This window comes from Triticum urartu, chromosome 3A (genome assembly GCF_056163025.1).
Source record: "Triticum urartu cultivar PI428250 chromosome 3A, HENAU_Tu73, whole genome shotgun sequence".
Lineage (NCBI taxonomy): Eukaryota > Viridiplantae > Streptophyta > Magnoliopsida > Poales > Poaceae > Triticum > Triticum urartu.
In genome coordinates, this window is record NC_141875.1 from 700,751,600 (window position 1) to 700,775,498 (window position 23,899).

General features: G+C 45.7%; 1 protein-coding gene across 1 annotated transcript in view; it reads right to left on the reverse strand.

Moving 5' to 3' along the window:
* Nucleotides 1-2,694: 2,694 nt before the first annotated feature.
* LOC147981839 (putative RNA-dependent RNA polymerase SHL2) overlaps nucleotides 2,695-23,899 on the reverse strand; it is a 52,577-nt gene continuing 31,372 nt past the window's right edge. The window contains exons 2-3 of the mRNA XM_087516125.1: nucleotides 4,923-5,631; nucleotides 2,695-3,889 (exon numbers count right to left, since the gene is read on the reverse strand). Coding sequence (XP_087372251.1) covers nucleotides 3,005-3,889; nucleotides 4,923-5,631 — 1,594 coding nt within the window. The 3' untranslated portion in view covers nucleotides 2,695-3,004. The remainder of the gene's footprint in view (nucleotides 3,890-4,922; nucleotides 5,632-23,899) is intronic.

Here is a 23,899-nt window from a genome sequence, read left to right on the forward strand (position 1 = left end):
TTGCTCCCCTGAATTCTTCCATGCAGTGTATTTATTTTAAAAAATAGCTATAAACTAGAGCACATTCATGGGCAAAGCTACGTAGGGACTTGGGTGTACAACTGTACACCCATTGTTTGCAGAACTTTCAGGCCTCCTTTGGTTCATAGGATAGGAATGTTACAGGAATAGGAAAATCATAGGAAGTGAGATGACATGCATCTCAATTCCTATAGAGAAAGACATGTCATTTGATGCATAGGATAGGGATTTTTCTATTGAGTCTTAGCTAATGTTTTTTCCCCTCCAAAATGTGAAGGATCGATTCCTATCCTATATAGGAATATGAATCCATTCCTATAAACCAAAGGGCTTCAAAGGAAATTTTCCTTTGCAAATCCTATCCTATAGAAATCCTACGAAATTCCTACAAACCAAAGAAGGCTTCAAGGTGTGCTCCCTCGTACGTGATGCATCGCCCAGATGCAGAGGCCGGGGGTCTTCCTCTTTGTTAAAAAAAACCTCGTACACGAGGGCACCCTAAGCGCTATAGGGTTTCTCGTGCCTCCCGTCGGCGTTGCCACCGCTCTATCTCGTCTTCTATGGTCTTAGGGTCATGGAAGCACATTGAATCCCGGTTCTTGCGGGCGCAGAGCGCCGTTTTCAGATAGTTTTTTAATTTTTGATAGGGTTTGTGTCCTTCTCAGAGAGGCGAGGCGGCGGAGACTCTCTGAAGATGAAATTAGGCCCTCCCCGCCTAGCCCCCATCCCGGTGGTGTTTCTAGCATCGTCAGAGGGCGTGTGGAGGTTTGTCTCTAGCGGATCTCGTGGGATTCGGTCGGCTTTTATCTTCGATGGATCCACGTGGATCCGATCTTCGTCCGTCAGTGTTCATGTGTCTACAGGTTGGATCCTTCTGATCTATGCTTCTCGTCATTAGCGGCGGTTGTTGTCCTAGTGCGCTAGTCCTGTGGGGCCTTAGCACAACAACTTCCCAATTGTCTAGTACAACAAGGTTTGCCCGGCTTCGATGTGGGAGGGGCAATAACGCCGACACACCTTCGGCTCGCTCCAGTGCTTGTAGCCGTCGCTAGGTGGTCTATATACCTGGATGTATTTTTTACTTCTGTTGTTCTTTGTACTACCTTGATAGTGGATGAATAGATTGGAAGTTTTTCCTCACAAAAAAGAACCTATGTAGCAATATACATAAGAAAGGAAACATGAGTAAAATTGCAAATCTTACGGACTCTATACACCATTGTTTGGATGTTGGCTCCACCACCGATCCACTACAGTTCATATACGACGAGAATGTAGAGGTGTGTTATTCGCATATATTCTATTCTCGATAAACTCAATACTATAAGTTCTTGCATCAACGCGGGGGGTGTCATCTAGTAGATATCATGGTCGATGTCACCTACAATGTTTAGGTTGTAGCTTGAAGTTAGGGTATTAGAAAGAGGGTTACCAAATAAGCTAGCAATCCTACATCCTTTGGAAGAAGTGTGAAGAGTATGTATGTATACATAGTAGTAGTAGTAGCAGCAGCAGCAGCAGCAGGTATATTGTTATGTGTTGGGTGTCTGGGCCATCTCCGCCATCTGCAGCCCTGCTGGCCGGCGCAGGTGCCTCCTTCTTTTTGAGGAAATGCCATCATGGCGGTTTGAAAAAACTTCAACTAAAACCTCCGAAAACTCTGACTTTCACACAATAGTTTGAGAGGTCTCCAAGTTTCTAGCTGGCACATCTGTCGCCATATTGGCCTTCCAAAAATAATAGTTAAAGTCCATAATATTAAAATTGCGAGCTGGAAAAGGGCGTTCTTCGTAAATGGCCGCGGGTGCCTCCTCCTTACCATCGCAGGGGTACCAGGTGATGATGGCCACCACGACAAGGGTCAACACCCGATAATATATAAAAAGAATTAAAGCGCCTAACCTACGGCTCCTCTCGTGCATTCACAGCGCTAGTAGCCTTGAGGTCTTCATTGAGCGACATGTGTCCGGTTTTCCTTCCGGTTAACTTTGAGTTTTTTAACACAGTTCTTTTTTGGTTTTGTATTGTACCACTGAAAAAATAGCACACTATAACATCACTAATAGCATGTTTTAGCGTTTTGAGCGATGCCTCGCTAGATAATTGTGTATACATAGATGTACAAGTACAACTTGTTAAGATTAGTCGTGACATGGACTTGGTGAATCACGGCTTAGCTAAACTAGGTTAAAAAAAAGCAGGAGAATCTGCAATGGGAGCCCGCATATCCGCCACAAACATCTGGCGACCTGCCGATCACTACTTGGACAGAAAATTGCCACCCAACTAGACCTGCCCAAATGTCCGCGCTCACCGGCACCCCATACCCAACCCATATTCCGGGCACCTAACACCCGTCGGTCCGACGGGCGCCTTCTCCGGTTTGCTATATATGTTCGAGGTATGTACATCATGAATGTTGCATGGCTTTGTATGAAAATAAATATCGTCAAATGAGGAGTGTGGTTGTGATACGAAAATACATAGTCAAATGGGGAGTGTGGTTGTGATGTGTGAAATATGGGGGATGACCGGGCGCTGCCCATGGACGCAACCGGACGCGTCCATCGTCTGGGGGCTCACTTTTGCTATGTGTGGTTGTAAATGCTCTAAAAGAACTCAAGAATAAGGGATTTTGTAAATGAACAGTGGAAACCCCATGTTCCCAAGTCATATTCAGAAGGCCACAAGGACATACTACTACCAGATCAGTTTTGACAGTTGAAAAATTCAGATAGCACCATTGCTGCAGGCCTCACACACACAGACACACACACAGTCAGTTTTGGCAGGGTTATGGAGCATTTATTTATGCAAGCACAAACACTCCTGGTACCTAATTAAGAGAGTTTCCAACAAGTTGGGCTTGGGATACATTAACCCAGATAAGAATCGTGAGGCATGCGCTGCAGATGGCATGGCAAAAGGGCAGAGTGGTCTTGCTTCAGTACGTGCTGCAGGGGTCTGCTTCACGCCAAGAGCATCACAGGCTCCCAGACATGTAGGCAGCGAGCCTCTCGATGGGCCTCCGGCGGCCCACCTTCACTTCCCCACGGCACCGTAACTTGATCCGCGCCAGGTGCTCCACCGGGATCCATGCAAAGCTAAGCCTCGCCGGCGCGTCCTCCTCCTCGCGGTCAGGCTCCAGCGCCTCCCTCGACCTCTGGACCCATTTGGGGTGGTAGGTCACCTGGTACCACGCCGAGGCCTTCATCTCGTACACCCGGTTCCTCTCGTCGTCGTCCAAGACGGCCTCGGTCTGGCCCGGCGCCTCAATGCTCTCGAAGATGGCCCGGAACTCCTTGCGGAGAGCAGAGTAGGCGTTCTTCAGCCTCTCCTTTATGTCCCCCTGCTTCCTGCTGTTGTACTTGGGGAGCGACCATATGTGCTCCGTCACGAGCTCCGCCTCCGTGCGCACGCCGTACTGCTTGAGCAGCGCGTCCAGCTGCGCCTCGTACGAGCACTTGCACTGCCACGCGCTCGACAGGAAATCCGCCGCGCCGGGAACCTCCATGTCCGTGTCGTAAGGCAGGTCGTTCAGCGTGCAGGTTTCTTCTGGGACCAGATCGCTGCTGGAGGCTTCTTGGATCGATCGGTAGAGCCTTCCGAGGATCTTCTCTGATTTGTAGGAGATGGCATCATCCTTTCCCATGAAGTCGGGGTAGAGTTTTGGTCGAAGGGCTGGCGGCATCGACACGATTTTGCCCGTCTTGGGGAAGTCAACAGCGAATGCTGCTAGTTCTGCCAACTGAATGCACTTCTCGTCCATTGCTCCATACTCGCTCATATCGGCATGAACAACATGAGCATTGCTTATCGGACCCAGTTTCTCATTTACCATGTTCTTCAAAAAGAAATCAACGATGTCCTGTTGTTAACAGTACAAAGACCTTGTATTAGTAAATATTGTATTGAAAAAGAGTACTAATATTTATCACAACTCAAGGACGAAGCAATTTGAAGAAACCGGATGAAATGAAGATGCACCTTATAATTTGTGTATAGTAGCTGCTTGTATCAGATCAATTGGATGATAAGAGCATATGTTAATTTACAAAAGCAAAGAGAAAGAGCTAGTTGATTATGAACTGAAAAGTGTTTATGCCTGAGTAATAATCAGTAGTTCTTGACTTCAATTTCAACCTATGGAAAGAACTAACTTAGCTTTTGGAAACAGGGTAATCTCACTTCAAATGAAGCAAAAGGGGTATCGATCTACAACTGCAATACCAGACATCTGGCAAGTTAAATTTATGATTGTACTCTACAGCTACAGTTTTCCAAGAATAAAATCAAATTATATTGAAATCCAGCCGTACACATTAGGCTACCTTCAGAATTTGTCAAGCCTTTAGCCCCTACCTAATACACACAAAAATATCAAGGGTGCAAGTTTTACTTTCTCTGGGTCATTGGATCGACTCGACTCAAAACTAGTTTAATTGAACTAATCCAGATCTCAAAGCAAAGGAAATGGGATATAAATGAAGTAACAAAGTGCTTGCTGGGTTGTCCCTAAACAAATGTAGTTAAAGCTATTGTCATCTGTTAATCAAATTAAAGACAATATAACCAAATAGATAGGTCAAATGGGGAGTAGACATTATAATCCAACAGTTCAAGAAGTTTAGGGTTTCCCATGCCAATTAACAGGCATGGAATTAGTAGGAAGAAACAGAATCCCTGATTCAGGGTCCAAACTATGATACAATTTCCTTGACTATTTATATTTAAGTTGCTTATTTAGCTACGGCAGGGATTATTTCAGTAAGAACACTAACATGTTAAGCAGAAGTTACTAATAGGAAGACATCAGAGAGGTGAACAAGTATTTAATGGAATATATCCATACACTGAATTTTCAGGGAAGAAATGCATAAGTGCCAAGGTTACTAACTTACAGATTGGGTTACTTTGCGCGGTAATTGTTTTGCTTCGGCTGGGGAGTAGTCCATAGGGTTCCAGCTTCTTTTGCCCGGTGGGATAAGTTTTTCATCCCAGGTCACAAAGTATAGATCCCCATCAAGATCACTCCCAGATGCTTCATTGGCGTGTGGCCTCTCGCCATTCTTGGGAAAGACCAAGCAATCAACAAGGTGATGCAAAGCAGGCACATCAATGGCTTCAAGGATCCGGACATCCCCTGGATGAAGGCACGGATTCTTTGCCATTACAACAGTACCTTTAACAGTCTCTGCATTGTTGTTTGCTGAGTAAGATCTTGGTCCATGCTTCAGCAGAGAATTATTGAGCACTGGAGATGAGGCCCGAATAAAGCACTGTCCTTGCTCAAGGATCCCAAGTTCATCAAGGCAGCCCATCAACCACCTTCCCTTGGGAACAAAAATCCTTGATTTTTCCAAAAGACCCAGTAGCTGTGAGGACCTTATAGCCAATAGCAATGCTTTCAGGTGCGGCTCAGTTCCAGGTGAAATGCCAGCACTCAACATCAGTGCTGCCGTGTTTCCTTCGTCAGCACAAGAGGTGGTTACAACGTCAAAAGCAACATCAGTGTCAGTCAAAATATTGTTGAGATTAGACAGCAATGTCGAAAGAAAGGCAAGCATTTCAAAGGCGAGGCAGATCACCGGAAGAAGCCCGCCATGCGTACTGGTGATCACGTACTTGCTATGGTCAATGATTTACACTACATAATCTTTGGAAAGGGTCCCGGTGGACTAGCTGTTCCGAATGACGCTGAGGGACACGCACCCATGTGGAAGAAGAAATCTATATTTTGGGACCTACCCTACTGGAAAGACCTAGAGGTCCGCTCTTCAATCGACGCGATGCACGTGACGAAGAACCTTTGCGTGAACCTGCTAGGCTTCTTGGGCGTGTATGGGAAGACAAAAGATACACCTGAGGCACGGGAGGACCTGCAACGTTTGCACGAAAAAGACGGCATGCCTCCGAAGCAGTATAAAGGTCCTGCCAGCTACGCTCTTACGAAAGAAGAAAAAGAAATCTTCTTTGAATGCCTGCTCAGTATGAAGGTCACGACTGGCTTCTCGTCGAATATAAAGGGAATAATAAATATGCCAGAGAAAAAGTTTCAGAACCTAAAGTCTCATGACTGCCACATGATTATGACGCAACTGCTTCCGGTTGCATTGAGGGGGCTTCTACCGAAAAACGTCCGATTAGCCATTGTGAAGATATGTGCATTCCTCAATGCAATCTCTCAGAAGGTGATCGATCCAGAAATCATACCAAGGCTAAGGAGTGATGTGTTGCAATGTCTTGTCAGTTTCGAGCTGGTGTTCCCACCATCCTTCTTCAATATCATGACACACGTCCTAGTTCATCTAGTCGATGAGATTGTCATCCTGGGGGCCGTATTTCTACACAATATGTTCCCCTTTGAGAGGTTCATAGGAGTCCTAAAGAAATATGTCCGTAACCGCGCTAGGCCAGAAAGAAGCATCTCCATGGGCCATCAAACAGAGGATGTTATCGGGTTTTGTGTTGACTTCATGCCTGGCCTTAAGAAGATAGGTCTCCCTAAATCGCGGTATGAGGGGAGACTGACTGGAAAAGGCACTCTTGGAAGAGACTCAATAATATGCAGGGACGGATATTCTTGGTCTCAAGCACACTACACAGTTCTACAGAACTCTGCCTTGGTGACCCCGCATGTCGATGAACACAAGAACAGTCTGCGCTCCAAACACCCGTAGCAGTGTGACGACTGGATTACATGTGAACACATCAGGACTTTCAGCAGTTGGTTGGAAACACGTCTCAGAGGTGACAACACTTTTTGTGATGGGTTGTACTTGTTTTCCAGGGGACCATCTTTGACTGTATTGACTTACAAAGGATATGAGATAAATGGGAATACATTTTACACGATCGCCCAAGATCAAAAGAGCACCAACCAAAACAGCGGTGTCCGCTTTGATGCAGCAACCGAGAGCGGAAAGGACACATATTATGGTTACATAGTGGACATATGGGAACTTGACTATGGACCTGATTTTAAGGTCCCTTTGTTTAAGTGCAAATGGGTCAATCTGTCAGGCGGCGGGGTACAGGTAGACCCACAGTACGGAATGACAACAGTGGATCTGAAAAATCTTGGGTACACTGACGAACTGTTCGTCCTAGCCAATGATGTGGCACAGGTTGTCTATGTGAAGGACATGTCTACCAAACCGAGAAAAAGAAAAGATAAGGAGGCGAATACATCATACGATGAGCCAAAGCGCCACATAGTTCTTTCAGGAAAAAGGGACATCCTGGGAGTGGACGGCAAGACAGACATGTCTGAAGATTATGAAAAGTTTCATGAAATTCCTCCCTTCAATGTCAAGGCTGACCCAAGCATCCTGATAAACAATGAAGATTATCCATGGTTACAGCGCAATAAGCAAATGACACAAGCGAAGAAAAAGTGAAGACTTTCTCCCGCAACTATTATGATGATACCATGCCAACTTTGTCCGTTTTGTACATGCACATGCTATGTGGGTGAAATTATGATACCATGCCAACTTTTAACTTTTTCAGAGTTCATTTGAAATGCTTTCATGTCTTATGGTTCGTCCCTCGTAATACCATTATTCAAATTTTAACTACTCAAATTTGAAAACTAATGGCACTAACAGAAAGTTTATATTTTTTTCTAAAACTGATGGCACTAACAGAAAGTTTATAATTTTTCTGACCTAAAAGCAAAAAGAATTAAAAAATGCAAAAAACAAAAGAAAATAAATAATGCAAAAAAAACTGGAAAAAGTAAAGTTAATCACAAACTTGTGATTCAAACAAATATCAAAGAATTCAAATTTTAACTATTCAAATTTGAAAACTAATGGCACTAACAGAAAGTTTATAATTTTTCTAAAACTAATGGCACTAACAGAAAGTTTATAATTTTGCTCCTCGCCGCTGGCCCATGACCATTAGTCCTGGTTTGTGCCACAAACCGGGACTAAAGGGTTGGTCCTCGTTGCGGACAGAGGTTAGTCCCACCTCGCCAACCAAAGGGGGCTCACACCGGTTTATAAGCCCTTCCCTCTCTGCCTTGTTTAGCTCCTCTCAAAGTGAAAATAGATGCCCTAATAGAGAAAAGTTTAACCTAAATTCATAGTGAATTTCTCTGAAATTCATAGAAATTTAGTATGAATTTAGGTTGAATTTTCTCTATAAGCGCATCTATTCTCATTTTTTAGTAAGTTAATCACAAACTTGATTCACACAAATTTCAAAGAATTCAAATTTTAACTATTCAAATTTGTAAACTAATGGCACTAACAGAAAGTTTATAATTTTTCTCAAACTAATGGCACTAACAGAAAGTTTATAATTTTGCTAACCTAAAAGCAAACAGAATTAAAAATTAAAGCAAAAAACAAAAGAAAATAAATAATGCAAAAACCAAAACAAAAAAAACTGGAAAAAATAGCAACAATAAGTATTTTGTTGTAATTAGAAACAAAATAAATAAATAAAGCAACAAACAAAACAAAAAAAACAAAAAAAGTGTTTTCAAATTTGAAAACTAATGGCACTAACAGAAAGTTTATAATTTTTCTAAAACTAAAGCCAAAAAGAAAAAAATAAATAAAGCGAAAACAAAAGAAAATAAATAATGTAGAAAACAAAACAAAAAACTGGGAAAAATAGCAACAATAAGTATTTTGTTGTAAGTAGAAACAAAATAAAATAAATTAAGAAACAAAGAAAACAAAAAAACAAAAAAAGTGTTTTCAAATTTGAAAACTAATGGCATTAACAAAAAGTTTATAATTTTTCTAAAACTAAAAGCATAAAGAATTATGAAATAAAGCAAAAAACAAAAGAAAATCAAATAAAGCAACAAAAAAACCAAAAAAAATGCCACCTACTGGGCCCCCACGGCCTGAATACGACTAGAAACGCATCCAAGGGCCAGGATTCAGGCCCGCAGGAGGCCCAGTAGGTCCACAGGCATAGCAGTGACAATTAGGCCCGTAAGCCTGCAATGGAGAGAAGCTCGAGAGGGGTGCGGCAGTGGGGCTTATAAACCACTGCGCACCCCTCTCAACTAGCAAGGTGGGACTAAACATTCGACGCAGCAGCCGCACAAGGCCTTTGGTCCCGGTTGGTGGCACCAACCGGGACTAAAGGGGTGCATGGGTCATGGTTGGTGACACGAACCGTGACCAATGCCCCCCTTTAGTCCCGGTTGGTGCTACCAACCGGGACCAAAGGCCGCCTCTTCCCGCCCTTTGGGCTGCTGAAAAGAGGCCTTTGGTCCCGGTTGGTAGCACCAACCAGGACTAATGCCCACCTTTAGTCCCGGTTGCTGCCACGAACCGGGACTAAAGGCTCTTCTATATAAGTCCACACTTAGGAAATTTTCACTCTCATCTTGCAGTTGCCGCCCCCGATGACGCCGACGCCGCCAGGCTGCCCTGACGCCGCCCGCCCCGGCCCGCCCCCGTCATCGCCGTCGCCCGCGCCCCTGCCCCGACGCGTGCCGCTCCGGCCCGCCCCCATCGCCGTCGCCCGCGTCCCTGCCCCGACGTGCGCCACCCTGGCCCGCCCTCGCCGTCGCCCGCGCCGGCCCCTTCCCCGACGCGCGCCGCCCTGGCCCACCGTCGCCGTCGCCCGCGCCCCCTACCCCGAGCGCGCACCCACTGCCCCGTCGCCATCCTCGCCGCCGACCGCGCGGTCCTCCTGGTCTGGCCGGCGCCCTCCCTAGCTAGCATTTTTTTCATATATATGCCATTTTTTTCTTATATATGCTTGTTTATATATATATATATATATATGTATATATGTTCTCTGTGTATATATATGTTCATGTATATATGCAATAGTTTTTTAGAAAAATTAGGAATTTTTTCGGTTCATAGATTTTTTTGGTGATATTAATTATTGTAAATATGCAAATGTTTGTATATTCATATGAACAATGAATTAGGCAATACTACTTCATGTATTTTTAAGAAGGAAGAAGAAGAAAAAGAATGAGAGGAAAAAGGAAATAAGAAGAGGAACAAAGAAGAAGAAGAGGGGAGAGGAAGACGAGGAGAAATAAATAATAAGAAGAAAAAAGAAGAAAAAGAAGAGGACAAGAATAAAGGAATAGAGGAGAAGAAGAGAAAAATAGAATATATATTCTATTTTCTCTTTTCTCCTCTATTCCTTTATTCTTCTCCTCTTTTTTTTCTTCGACACGTGGGGGGGGTCGAGAACGTCGGACATTCATGAGAGAGGCGAGGAAGAAGGGGAAGAAGAGGGAGAAGAAGAGGAGAGGAAGAAGAGGAAGTCTTCTCCTCTATTCTTTCTTCTCTTCTTTTTTCTTCTTCTTCCTATATGTATTAATTTTTTTATTTAGGTTGTTAATTAGTAGATATTAATTTTGTTCATATATGTATGGATGCATGTGATATGTATGTATGTATGTATCGGGCTTGTCGTTGTCGATATACCCCCTAACCGATAACTTCGACATGAGGGGGTCGAGAGGGGGTCTAGGGTCGTCGAGGGGTCGAGGGTCGTCGAACATGAGAGGAAGAAGAGGATAAAAAAAGAAGAGGAAGAAGAAAAAAAAGAGGAGAAGAAAGAATAGAGGAGTTCTTCTCCTCTATTCTTTCTTCTGCTCTTTTTTTTCTTCTTCCTCTTTATTTTATCGGGAACGAGGGTCGTCGAGGGTCGCTGAGCGGTAGAGGAAACCCTAAATAGAAAGTATCGTCGGTGTGAGATACATGTACCGTCGGTGTCGGACACTACATCCACGTCCCACAAGTGGGCGTCGAAGCCCGCACCACTTGTGGGACGTGGATGTAGTGTCCGACACCGACGGCCACATGTATCTCACACCCACTTTCTATTTAGGGTTTCCTCTACCGTTCGGTGACCCTGACCCTCGACGACCCTCGTTTCCGATAAAATAAAGAGGAAGAAGAAGAAGAAAAAAAAGAGAAGAAGAGAAGAAGAAGAAAAAAAGAGGAGAAGAAAGATTTCTTCTTCTCTTTTTTTCTTCTTCTTCCCCTTCTTCTCTTTTTATTCTTCTTCTTCCTCTTTATTTTATTGGGAACGAGGGTCGTCGAGGGTCAGGGTTGGCGAGCGGTAGAGGAAACCCTAAATAGAAAGTATCGTCAGTGTGAGATACATGTGGCCGTCGGTGTCGGACACTACATCCACGTCCCACAAGTGACGTGGGCTCGACGCCCACGTCACTTGTGGGACGTGGATGTAGTGTCTGACACCAATGGCCACATGTATCTCACACCCACGATACTTGCTATTTAGGGTTTCCTCTACCGCTTGGTGACCCTCGTTCCCGATAAAAAAAAGAGGAAGAAGAAGAAAAAAGAGGAGAAGAAAGAATAGAGGAGTTCTTAATCCTCTATTCTGTCTTCTCCTCTTTTTTTTCTTCTTCCTCTTCTTTTTTTATCCTTGAAGCGTTGTCGAGGCCACCCCAAACCCTAGAGAAGCAGCGTCGAGGCCACCCCAAACCCTAGAGAAGCAGCGTTGAGGCCACTAATTAATATTAGTTCTTCGTTTTCCACTAATATATCCATCTGTCATGTTTGAATAATAATTGCCATGTTGTCAATATTTGTAGAAACTATGGACACCGCCTGAGACGAAGTACAAGAAGAGTTGTTGGGGGAAATAATCGCACGAGGAAGTGATGCCATCGTCTCGTTGTTTCTCAATGACATCGATGGTCTGGAAGCAGCTGGCTATGATTATGATGGCTCCGGTGACCTAATGCCGGTGCAAGAAGGAGACCGTGAGGACGGCTCCGGTGACCCAATGCCGGTGCAAGAAGGAGATCGTGATGACGTCTCCGGTGACCGAACCGAGTCTGGCCAGGTATATATATTAGTTAAGCTTCTGCTGACTAACTAATTGATGCATTCATTGTTTTGGTATGTACACATATTAATTAAGTCTTTGTTCTTTTTTCGAGCCCTCCGGATCGAGCACAACTTCGGTAAAGAGACAAGGCCCGAAGAAAAAGTTGAGCTCGGATGAAAAGTTTGAGATCATAGCAATCGCGCCCGACGGCCAACCGATTGAACCCCTCCGGACAAAGAGCGCATTTGTTGCTCAGTGCGGGGTTTTGGTTAGGGACAAGATCCCGATCAGGATCAGGCAATGGTTAAAGCCAGCTACAGAAGACCCTGAGGTGTCTTACGTCAATGATATGCAGAAAAATGATCTTTGGACTGAGCTGAAGTCAAATTTCACCCTACCGCCAGAGGATGATCCAGAGAAGCCAGTTAAAGAGCAATTAATCAAGTCTTTTGCTCTTAAGAGGATGGCAGAACTATTCAGGAGGTGGAAGAAAGAGCTGAATAAGTTTGTCAAAAATAAAGAGACACCCGAATTCAAGGGCAGATATGAGAAGATTAGAGATCACTGGCCCGCATTTGTGGCCCACAAGACATCAGAAAAGATTAAGAAGATGTCGGTGACAAACAAGCAAAATGCTGCGAAGAAGAAGCATCACCATCGCACGGTGTCAGATGGCTACCTCGTAGCCCGGCCTAAGTGGGCCAAGACTGAGAATGATCTGGTTGATAAAGGGATCGAACCAGAGACAATTAACTGGCCAGACCGTTGCCGGACCTGGTTCTTCGGGGCTGGCGGAACCTTGGACCCTGTAACAGGGAAGTGCATTTAGACAAATGATCAAATGGACGTACCAGTCAGGAAGCTTCAGCAGTATATCGAAGCAGCGCAGCAAGGGACATTCTTTCCAGATAGAGAGAACGACGAGCTCACAATGGCCCTCGGGAATCCTGAGCACCCTGGACGGACACGAGGCACGCCAGGCTCCATTCGGTGGAAGGTTGGGTTTCCAGACGCAGGCGGTTACAAATCCCAGGAGAGGAGGAAAAAATTGCAGAAGACCCAAATGTAGGCGCTGCAAGCAAGGGTACAAGCGATAGAGGAACGAGAAGCAAATCGCAGCAAACGTACTGCCGAAGCTTCCCCCGAAGCTACCCCGCCATCTCAGCGGAGAAGCAGCGTGGCTTCCACCGAGCTGCTTCAGCCGGAGCATGCCTTGACGGCTCCTGCCAGGTATCCCGTGGATGCTATCACGGAAGCTCAAAATTGCCACCTTATGATGCAATGGATGAATTTGAAGGTCAAGGCGGCTGTTGGCTCTGTTTATCCTACTAAACCCGAAGCAACTTTTCACTGCCGGCCGATTCCAGAAGGATATGCTAGGGTGATGGTGGATCAAATAACGGAGGGATTTGAGGACTTCCAGCTTGACCACCCTACCGGTGAAGGGGAGACTAGGCCTGGGTCTGCTCTGAAGACTCCATGCCTATGGCGAAAGGAGCTCATCAACCTTCCGAACTAGACGCCTCCGCCTCCTCCTTCTCCGGCAAGTCAGGGCACGCCGCCTCCTCCACCGCCTCCTCCTCCGGCGAGTCAGGGCACCCCGCCTCCTCCTCCGACGAGTCAGGGCACCCCGCCTCCTCCTCCGGCGAGTGATGATCAGGGCACTCGACCGGATCCTTCTCCGGCGCGTGGCGGCACTCCGCCTCCTTCTCCGCCTGCGCCGACGCGCCCGAGCAGCCAGCCTCCTCCTTCTCCGCCTCGTCAGCAATGGCGGAAGAGACCTGCCGCCGCTCCGGCTGCTCTGGCGCGTCGTAGTCGTTCTCCTCCGCCTCGTAAGCAAGTAAAGAAGACAACCGCTCCGTCTACTCTACCGGCGTCTAGCAGTACAGCCAGAGGCGGGAGGAAATACAGATTTGGTCCTTCTCTGAAGACTCCAGAGAAGTTACCATACGAGAGGACCCTGGAGGAGAACACCGAGATCGCACGAGAAGAAGTGAGGAACTACTTTGAAGGGGTGAAAGCAAAGAAACATCCACCTCCGGAGGAGAAGGTAGATCCGGTGAAAGCGAAGCGCACTCTGGCTGCCCTGACAAAACCACCCAAGTATCCACCGAAAGGAAACTATGAGCGTATTATTGGAAAGGAATTTGCCGAAGCGGAGCGGTCGAGAAGTACTCTCAGTGATCAAAGGCTGAAAGAACGACGAGCTGGGAAAAAAATTGCCCAGCTCGGTGAACAAGCGAAGCAATCGTGCCCCCCGCGCAAGGTGCCTAGCGACAACATCGCTAATGATCCGAGGATGGTGCCCGGTTATAGCAATCTTGGCGATTACTTGCCCGACGATGTACATTATGATTTCATGGAGGTGCAGATACAAAGATACGAGTACGGGAAGCCTCTCGTCAAAGATGAAAGATCTCTATCAACGATGATGCAAAGATTGCATGATTGGTACTTGAAAATATGCAGAGACTCTGGGGGGAGGAGTACTTTGTATGTGAAAGTTAAAAAGGAGCATGACCTCGTTGGAATTGAACTGTTGCCTATTCCATTTGAGGAGTTCTTTCAGTTTTTTAATCAATTGGCCCTTGATAAAACAACGGTCACCTGCTACTGTCTGTAAGTAGTACTACTTCTTTCATTAAGTCTCTCTATATAGCTCAGCTCTTTCATTGCATGTATTTATAATCATCCTCACTATATTATGAAGATTGAAGATCGCCGAATTGAAGAAAAGACAAGTCGGTGATATTGGGTTCATTAACACATATCTCATAGATGCAACTCAGGTTAAATTTCATGCCGCAGCTACCGAGGCCAACTTGCTACGATCATTGGTAATAAATGAAAACAAAGATATAATACTCTTTCCTTACAACTTCAAGTGAGTGTTACTGTCTTGTGCGCATTCGGTTTCACTTATATATTAGTCAAGGTTATAGTAATGTAATTGATGAGTTATGCATGCGTGTGCAGTTACCACTATATTCTCCTAGAGATTAAGCTTGAGCAGGGACTAGTAACCGTCTTAGACTCAAGACGAAAAGATCCCCAGGACTATGCGGACATGACTCAAATGTTCGAGAAGTAAGTCAAATCGATCATTATCCACCATATCAGCAACTTTGTTCATTTCCTCATATATCAAGTAATTGTTTTCTTTGTCTCGCAGGGTTTGGAAAAAATTCTCCAAAAAAGCTCCAGGACTCCCGATGAAGCTGCAATTTAGACACCCGAAAGTAAGTACTATAGTAGCATGTTCTGCGCATCTCCTATTGATTTGACATTCTTACTTATCAGTTTGGTTGACCTCTATTTCTTGTAAAGTGGTTGTGGCAGGAACAAGGCAATGATTTCTGTGGATACTACATTTATGAGTCCATCTGCCACACGACCTGTGAGCGGGGCTACACTGACGAACAATACGAAGTACGTAAATAACAACATTCACAATTTTATTTTAGTACCATCATTTGTGTTGAGTTTCATTCATTCATATATATATATATATGTATTGACCCCCTTCTTCAAATTAGATGTTTCGGAAGCGGGATGAACTCCTAGCACCATCTCACATGCGAGCAATTCAAGAGGAATTGGCGGGATGACCCCCTTCTTTACCACGTGATCGCTGAAGACGGAGAATACTATGTGGACCATGAGTGCGTATGATTATATTTGTAAGAGATAATTATTGTATATATGTAGCCGGTAGTGTCGGATAGATATACGAGAACTTGTTGTTCGACCACTCTCTCAGAGAAGGAGAGGTGGTCGATATCACTTCTCTCTGTATGCATATAGGTTCATGACGATCTTCTGTTTCCTTCGTTTGCTTACTAGCTAGCTAGCTAGCGTGTCTAGTCCTCTCTATACGTATTTATAGTACGTAGCGTCGACCAAGCACGGACATAAGAGAGGACACTTCTCTCTATTAATTATAGCTAGCTAACGCAATATATGAAACACCTAAATTAACCCCCCAAAACCCCCAACCCCCCCTTTCAAAAAAAACAAAAACCCCAGCCACAGAAATGCTGACGCGTGGATGCCTATTGGTCCCGGTTGGTGCCACCAACCGAGACCAAAGGGTCTCCTGCCTGGGCTCCGTGCACAGGCCACATGGAGGCCCATCAGTCCCGGTTCTGGATTGAACCGGGATTAAAGGGACAGGGCATTAGTACCGACCCTTTAGTCCCGGTTCAGGAACCGGGACAAAAGGCCCTTACGAACCGGGACAACAGGCCCTTTTTCTACCAGTGCAACCTCTTCTTTTCTACGGGGTTTAAGAACTAGGCTTCTCTTCTATCTCTCAGGATGACGTGTTACTAAACCGTAGTTGCCTAGGAGTTGAGTTCAAGCCTCAGTTCAGTTCCTACTACTTCCATATGTTCATAGCTGACCTCAGAACCTTGATATTGTGATGTTGAGTGGTTATGCCACCATTTTTTTGCAGGATGTCTCAAATCATTTTGAGCATTTACAGCCGTTATGCTGTCCGAGTCATTCTAGGTTTCTAAATAATCTGATGCACTTGCAAATCTTTCGTCCATGTTCCCGTTGTATTTTGGGCCAGATTAAGCACACTAATCGGTGTGTTGAGGTACTCCGTTACCTTGACGTGTATGTTGGAGTTAGTATTATGACCCTAGGTGTCCTCGAGAATTTAGCAATGCTTTCGTATTCCCAGTATGATTATTCTGGCCATCATTCTTGAAAGCATCCCGTGATGCCATCTAGTTTAGTAGGTATTCTATCCATGGGTTCCTGAAACCCATGAGTCATTCTGCACATCTCTGTTGGTAGTGCTTGCTCGTTCCTTTAGGATATTAGTAATCTTTGCGATAGTCCTCAAGGTCCGTGGTAAATCCTTCTTTCAATAACATGCACTACTTATGGCAGAAGTTCCTTGTTGAACCAAATATCACAATCATAGTACTCTTGAGGAGTTCTCCATTCATAATTGTGATTCTGCCAGTTCTACCTTTCTGCATGGGTTGTCTGGAAGAAACCTGTTGAACTTGGTTCGACATACTAATCTATGCATCCACAACTCAGAAAAACATATGTTCCTTTGAGTTGTCTCTCTTTAGTTGTATTCTGAGCTTTGTCTATCAATTGATAGTCGGGACTAGTTGTGCATTCATGTTATCGATGCCTATTATTCTTGTGGTCCGTCGAGCCGTTCTATTTCAGGATGACTACGAGAAACAAACTCCAGTACCTCATCCATATCTAGGATTGGGTCAAAGCAGTTGTATTCCGCAGATCAAAATGCCAATCCAGCTTTTGATTCTGTTCTACCCTGAAGTATTGCCCTCTTGATGCCAGGAATGTCATGATAATTGCACCAACTCTTATAAATTCTTGTTGCAGTGATACTTCTTGCCATCATTGTTCATTCCTTGGTTCCCGTGTTATTGCAACCGGAATGCCGACAAGTGAATTGTGATGTGTGAAATCAATACTCCTAGCAACCCTTTGCTTGGTAGTTAATGGACATTAATATCATTCTTAGTGTGCTGATTATTGAATCATCACCCTAAGGTTGATCGTGCTACCTAGTCCTTATTTCTTGGTGCACTCTTCGATCAACGGGTTAGGATTTTGCCAAACCCTTGCTCTTTTGATCATATCGTCTTGCCTTGAAAAGCAAGATTGATCTCGAGCTTAGTATCACGTCAGTGGTTCATGATTTTTCGAATATCTTCTCGGAAGTATTACCAGGTTGTCACCTGACCGCTATGTGGAGTTCGTGATCAAGTTGGTTTCTTGCAAACCAGCCATTCTCCAAGAATCTGTGTCGGTTACCCCCCCTGAGCTAGTTGGTTAAGCTAAACAATAACTTGGAGAGTTGGAACATAAAATCTTGCCAGCTTAGTTCATCTCAAGGAATATATTTGCGTGTGTTGAAGATAGATGATATCTTCATCAATTGGTCCCTGTGATCAGTTGTTGGACCTATTGTCGTATCAAAACTTTGATTTGAGTATGGGCTATCATCAAATCAAATTAGATCCAACGATATTCATAATGTTGTCTTACTCGTGGTTGATCCCTCGAGCATACACCATTATATCTTTTGGGTCTGACCAATGCTATCACTTGTTCACATAATTATGGAATTCCATCTCCTTGGAAACCTGGATGAATTGTTGTTGATCCCATCAGCAACACTGCTACCTTCTCCATGATTCGTGTTGAACATCCAGCTAGTATTGGAAACTTTATAAGCATTATCTTCATGTTTCGTTCATGAAGCATATGTTTGGATGAAAAAAAGTGACTACCTCTGATTCACGTGCATTTGGTGAAAGTTGCCGCCATGAATTCAAGAAAGTTAGTTTTGCTTCCTCTGGAATCATCCCAAGTCAGTCATGCACATGTGCGAAGTATTCTATGGTTTGGAGACTTGAAACCTTCATTCTATATGTATCCCTAGCACACGAAGCCACTGATTGATTTGTTCAAGGATAAGAAGTTCAAATGCTATTCCCAAAGGGCCCAGACGGACATGCACAAGACTTCTTTATTTCAATGATGGTTCCAATCAGAACTCGGTAGTGTTTCATTGTAAGACTACCATGTGGTCATGCTTGTCTGTGACAACGTGTTCACATGCGAGTAGCAGAACCCGCTCATGTCTTAGAGCTTGCTATCATAGTTCATCTCCCGAGAATCTCGCAACATCATCTCGTCGATTTGGGTTGCAACTCTTCTTTTCAGACATGTTGAGTCTGAAGTATCTTGTTTGTAACCAGATCTGAATCTCAGGAAGATATGATGATTGGAACATTCCCACCATTTGCATTTTGTTCCCAGCTTGCACCCCATTGTGCCAATCCAACCATGGATTGCCCTCTCGGTAATTACTACTCAGGATTATCTTCAAAGTGGGCTTACCATGGGTCCATCCATCTCCAATGATAAGCAAAAATCACTCATTGCATTGTCTTCAACAAGGTAGTCCACATCATCCATTCTAGTCTGAGTATGCCATTTCTCTGAACACCTTCGACCGATCGTTTGTAATTTTCCTTGGGCTGGTTTAGAGAGTTTCAATGATCTATGTATCAAAAGTAATTCTTTTTGCCACTTGAGGAAATAGCTCTATGAGTCACCTCCTCTAAGATGCCTCGTTGTGGTATCATGGCAACTCAACTCCTCGCTACGTTGACAGCCGTTCACCACCTTCTTAAGCGTGGAATTGTTGCCCACCAAATCAAACCCTGTCGTTTGTTATTCCATCCCTCTCGATGTGTTTTGTGCCTCAACTCAAGATGTTTCAACATCTCATTCTCCAAGTTGATATTGTATAGCTCGATCTTCAAGAAGATCAGTCCTAGTAGAGTTTCTTTCCGTCGTCTTCGCGTGGATGAAGATCTCAAAAGCGAGGATGTCAAGATCAACGTATGCAACAAATCAACAACCTTATAAGGTGCAACCTGGATCGTGAAGATTATGCTAGTTTGTGTTCCCTCTTCACCTTACCCTACACTTGAATCTCGAGACGAGATTCTTGTTTAGTAGGGGTGAGTTGTCACAGCCCTAGCTTAGCCTTTGCTTGCCCTTGCATGATCATCATGTCATCATGTTTAAATTCATATGAAACTTGAATTGAGGAAAGTGGAAGCCTCAAAATTTTAAATAAAGGGCAAGAACCCTGAAAATGCATTCAGTGAAGCCAAAATGCCCTAAAAATAGTTTTGGTAATTTTGGAAAGAGCTATACATCAATCCAAAATTCTGGAACAATTTTATGGAATATTTTGGGACATTGAATTTAAATCATATTATATTCGAATTTCGATCTATATTCTTAAATATATAGAATATATATTCAAATAACATTGAAATATTTTATGTGCATCGGGAACAATCTAGTTAGCAACATAAAAATATTCAAAGGTTTATTAGCACTGTTCCGATTCTGTTTTGAATTTAAAAACAGTGGCAAAAGAAAAGAAAAAACAAACAAAACAGAAAGAAAAATAGAAAAGGACAGAGAGAGAGAAGCCCAGCCACTTACCTGGCCGGCCCAGCTGGCTGGCCCAGCCCACCAGTAGCTTGCCAGTCATCTTCAACCCCCGCCGACCGAAGCAGCTGTGTGCTGGACGCGCGCGCATCGACGCCACCTCCTGCTTCGTGCTGTCCCGCGCGCCCCCATTCCTCTCCCCTCGCCAGGGAGATGCCCAGAGCTCTCTCCCCCTCTCCTCTTTCTCTCTGGTTCCTCCCTCTCTCCCCAGTGCTCGCGCCGCAGCCACCCGAGCGGAGCTCTGTTGCCGCCGTTCACTGACGCCTCACCCACAGAGCCTCCCTCACAAAGCTAGCGCGCCCATTGGCTCCGCCTCACCACCACACGCCGACAAGCCAACGATCACAACCTCGGGAGCCCCTCATTGCTGGCATCTTCGTCGTCTTCAAGCTTCGGCACCGATGACCGCCGTCGCTGAATTCGCCACCAGTGGGACGTCCCCGAGCCCACTTACCCTCCCTACCAACTCGCGGTGAGCCCCGAGTCGTTTTTCCCCTTCTTCCCTGGTCGCGTTTGACCTCTAGGCCCTAGCGCCGCCTTGGCCGAACTCCGGTCGCCGCCCAACATGCCACCGCCGTGGCCACCGTCACCTAGAGATGCAACCGAGCGCGTCATAGTGCTCAGCGCATCACCAAGTGCCTGTAGCACCATTCCGCACCTCCTGCCGCGCCTCCTAGCGATGACCCCGAGCTCGCCGAGCTCCGGCAGCCACCAACGTCATCGCCGGCGTCTTTTCCCACCACCCCGAGCCCAAACACCACCACCACTCGAGGCGGCAGCCCCCAGCATCACGTAGATGCCCTCTGCCGGCCATTTGGTCGCCGAAGGAGGAATCCCGCACCTGGCCGCCGCGTCTGGCCTCGCCGGCGTCGAGTCGTCGGTGGATTAGCCCCGGTTGACCAGGGATTTGACCCACCTGGGTCACTGACATACGGGCCCTGCCCGGCTAACCAAGTTAGTTAGGGTTAATCTAAATTAAATTAGTTAGTTAGCCACTGACATATGGGCCCCACTGCCTAACTAATCGACTAACAATAATAGATTAAGGTTAATCTAATTGCAGCGGGCCCACGCGTCAGCTTTGACTATGCTGACGTGTACGTTGACCCGGACCCACTAGTCAGCCTCTGTCCCGGCCCGATTACACTGACGTGCGGGTCCCACTTGTCATGTTTGACCTGGACCGCGCCCTGTTGACCTGCTGACATGATGATGATGCAGTGCTGACGCAGTAAAATTTTCTGGAATTAAAATAAATCAGAAATGATTTATAAATTTCAGAAAGTACCCCAAACTTCTAAAAGTCATAGAAAATCAACCGTAGCTCAGAATTAAATAAATTATATACGGAAAATTATCAGAAAAATTCAAGGAATCCATCTGTACCATTTTCATGCATGTTTGAACAGTGTTGTCCTCTGGTTTGGACAAAATAAATAAAATGCATTTAAATAATCATATATGGAGTTGGAATTTGAATCATGTATTCAAACCAACTTCATTTAAATCATAGCTAGATGCATTGATTGTGTTCTTTCACGGTTGCCGATGTTTGTCCCCTCTCGATAGACATGGTTCCGACGATTTGATCGATGACACCGATGAAGAACTATACTATCTTCAGAAGTGCCAGGCAAGCAAAACCCCTTTGTTCATTCCGATATAATCCCACTCTCTCGCTCCTGCTCTCTTTTACTGCATTAGGACAACAGTGATTCAATTGCTACATGCTGCGGTAGTTGAACCCATTTCCTCTGCATGACCTGTCATTGCCACAGTAAATAGATGAAACCCACTAGCATGAGTAGGATTTGTTTGAGCCCTAATGTGCCTACTCATTCATGCTTGTTGTCATGCCTGCTACTGCTTAGAGTTGAGTCACGTCTGATTCATCGGGAATGAATTGGAACGTGGTGAACATGTCCTACCGTTGAGAGCTAAGTGTGTGAACACGATTTGGTAAAGGTAGCGGTGAGAGGCCATGTAGGAGTACATGGTGGGTTGTCTCATTGCAGCCGTTCTCAGGAACTGAGTTCTGTGTTTTTGATCCATGAACAGTTACTACCACACATTGGGTTCCGGTAACTCGGCCCCTCTCAGCTTATTAATCAACTCGATCTCTGTCCAGGAGTTGCAACTAGTTTCTGGTGTTTGTAGGCAGTGTTAGTAGTCTACCAAGTGGCACCCGGTACAGACTAGGCACAGTGGCACGGTGTACCAAGTGGCACCCGGATGGTGGGCTTGGGAACCCTACACACATCGTTTGGGGCCGTGAGCGACACCCCGGCCGGATCTCCTTGCGGATGGAACCCGAATATGCGAAGAAGTACACCCCTGCAGAGTTATCATTATCTATTCGAATAGCCGGATTCCTCGGATATGGAAACTTGGACCCCTTGCATAGTTCATAGACAAGTGAAAGTGGATACTCTAAAATGCGCAAGATAAGCGTGATTGCTATGGATGGCCTTCTCGTAGGGAGACGGGAGCGGATCCATAGTGGTGTATTGATATGGTGAATATGTGGACTCGTGTGCGCCACCTCGAAAGAGTTACTTGTAGTCGTAGTTCAGGATAGCCACCGAGTCAAAGCTGGCTTGCTGCAGTTAAACTCCACCACCCCCTTTGTTGATACCGATGCATATGTAGTTAGTTATGATGTAAGTCTTGATGGGTACATTTGTACTCACGTTTGCTTATTTTATGTTTTGCAGAGAGACTTCAGTCTCGCTAGTAGTTCCACGTGGACTTCGACGTTTAGCTTGTTACCTCAGCTACGATCTTGTACCCTTGGGAGGGTCCGGTAGATAGTCAGGCTCCTTAGCCTTCTTCATTTTTTAGTTGTCTGTACTCAGACAAGTTAAGCTTCCGCATGTGCTTTGACTTGTATGCTCTGAATGTTGGGTCATGAGACCCATGTTTGTAATATCTCGCTCCTCTGAAATGCTTGGTATGTGTGGGATCCGACAACCTAGTTGTTTATCCTTGGTAGCCTCTCTTATGGGGAAATGTAGTCTTGTGCTTCCATGAGCCATAGTAGTCCGCTACAGCCCGGTTCATCGGAGTCCTGCTCGCCCAGCACTACTGCTCCGGAGCACTTGACTAGCCGTCGTGTGATTCACTTCGTTCCTGTGTCTGTCCCTTCGGGGAAATGTCACGTGGTGACATCCGGAGTCCTGCCTAGCTTGCTACAGCCCGGGTTCCCGGAGTCCTGTTAGCCCAGTGCTACAGCCCGGATTCACACGCTGCTGACCGACATGATCAATGTTGATTCATGTATGCCTGTCCCCGTAGGTTAGTGCCACTTTGGGTTCACGACTAGTCATGTCGGCCCGGGTTCTCTGTCATATGGATGCTAGCGACACTATCATATACGTGAGCCAAAAGGCGCAAACGGTCCCGGGCCATGGTAAGGCGACACCCGTGGGAATACCGTGTGTGAGGCCGCAAAGTGATATGAGGTGTTACAGGCTTGATCGTTGTGACTTAGAATCGCGGTCCTAACACGCGTTCAACGCGGGTCGTGGGGAAGCGCAGTGGACGGAAAGTTATTGCAGTAAAAATCCGCCCCGCCTGCCCGTGCATCGTTCTGGGCCTAGCCCAACAATGCGTCACACTTATGTGTGGCCCAGGCCCGGGGGCTCCTGTCGGTGTACAAAAGTAGGGGCTCTACTTTGCACCCCTTTACTTGTGCACGGGCGGTCAGAGCCGCGCCCCCGGCCGCACTAAGCAGGGAAGAGAAGGGATGCCGGAGCGCAAGACAGCTAGAGCAACTCCAAGACTAGGGACGCAAAGAGGGCGAGGTGGACTCCCCTAGAAAGACTCTTGCCGGGGTGGCTTCCGTAGCCCTGGCAAGATCCTTGCCGGGGCAACTTGCCTGACACCAGCAGAGCACGCCACCCTTGAGCCTAGGGGTTCCCAACGCCATCAGCCACATTGGAACCAAGGCTCGGGAGGCACCTCCGTGGTGGCATGCAGATCTTTGTAGAGATCATAAATACACAAGATCATATGAGAACCAGAAGTCAGCGATCCTTGGCGA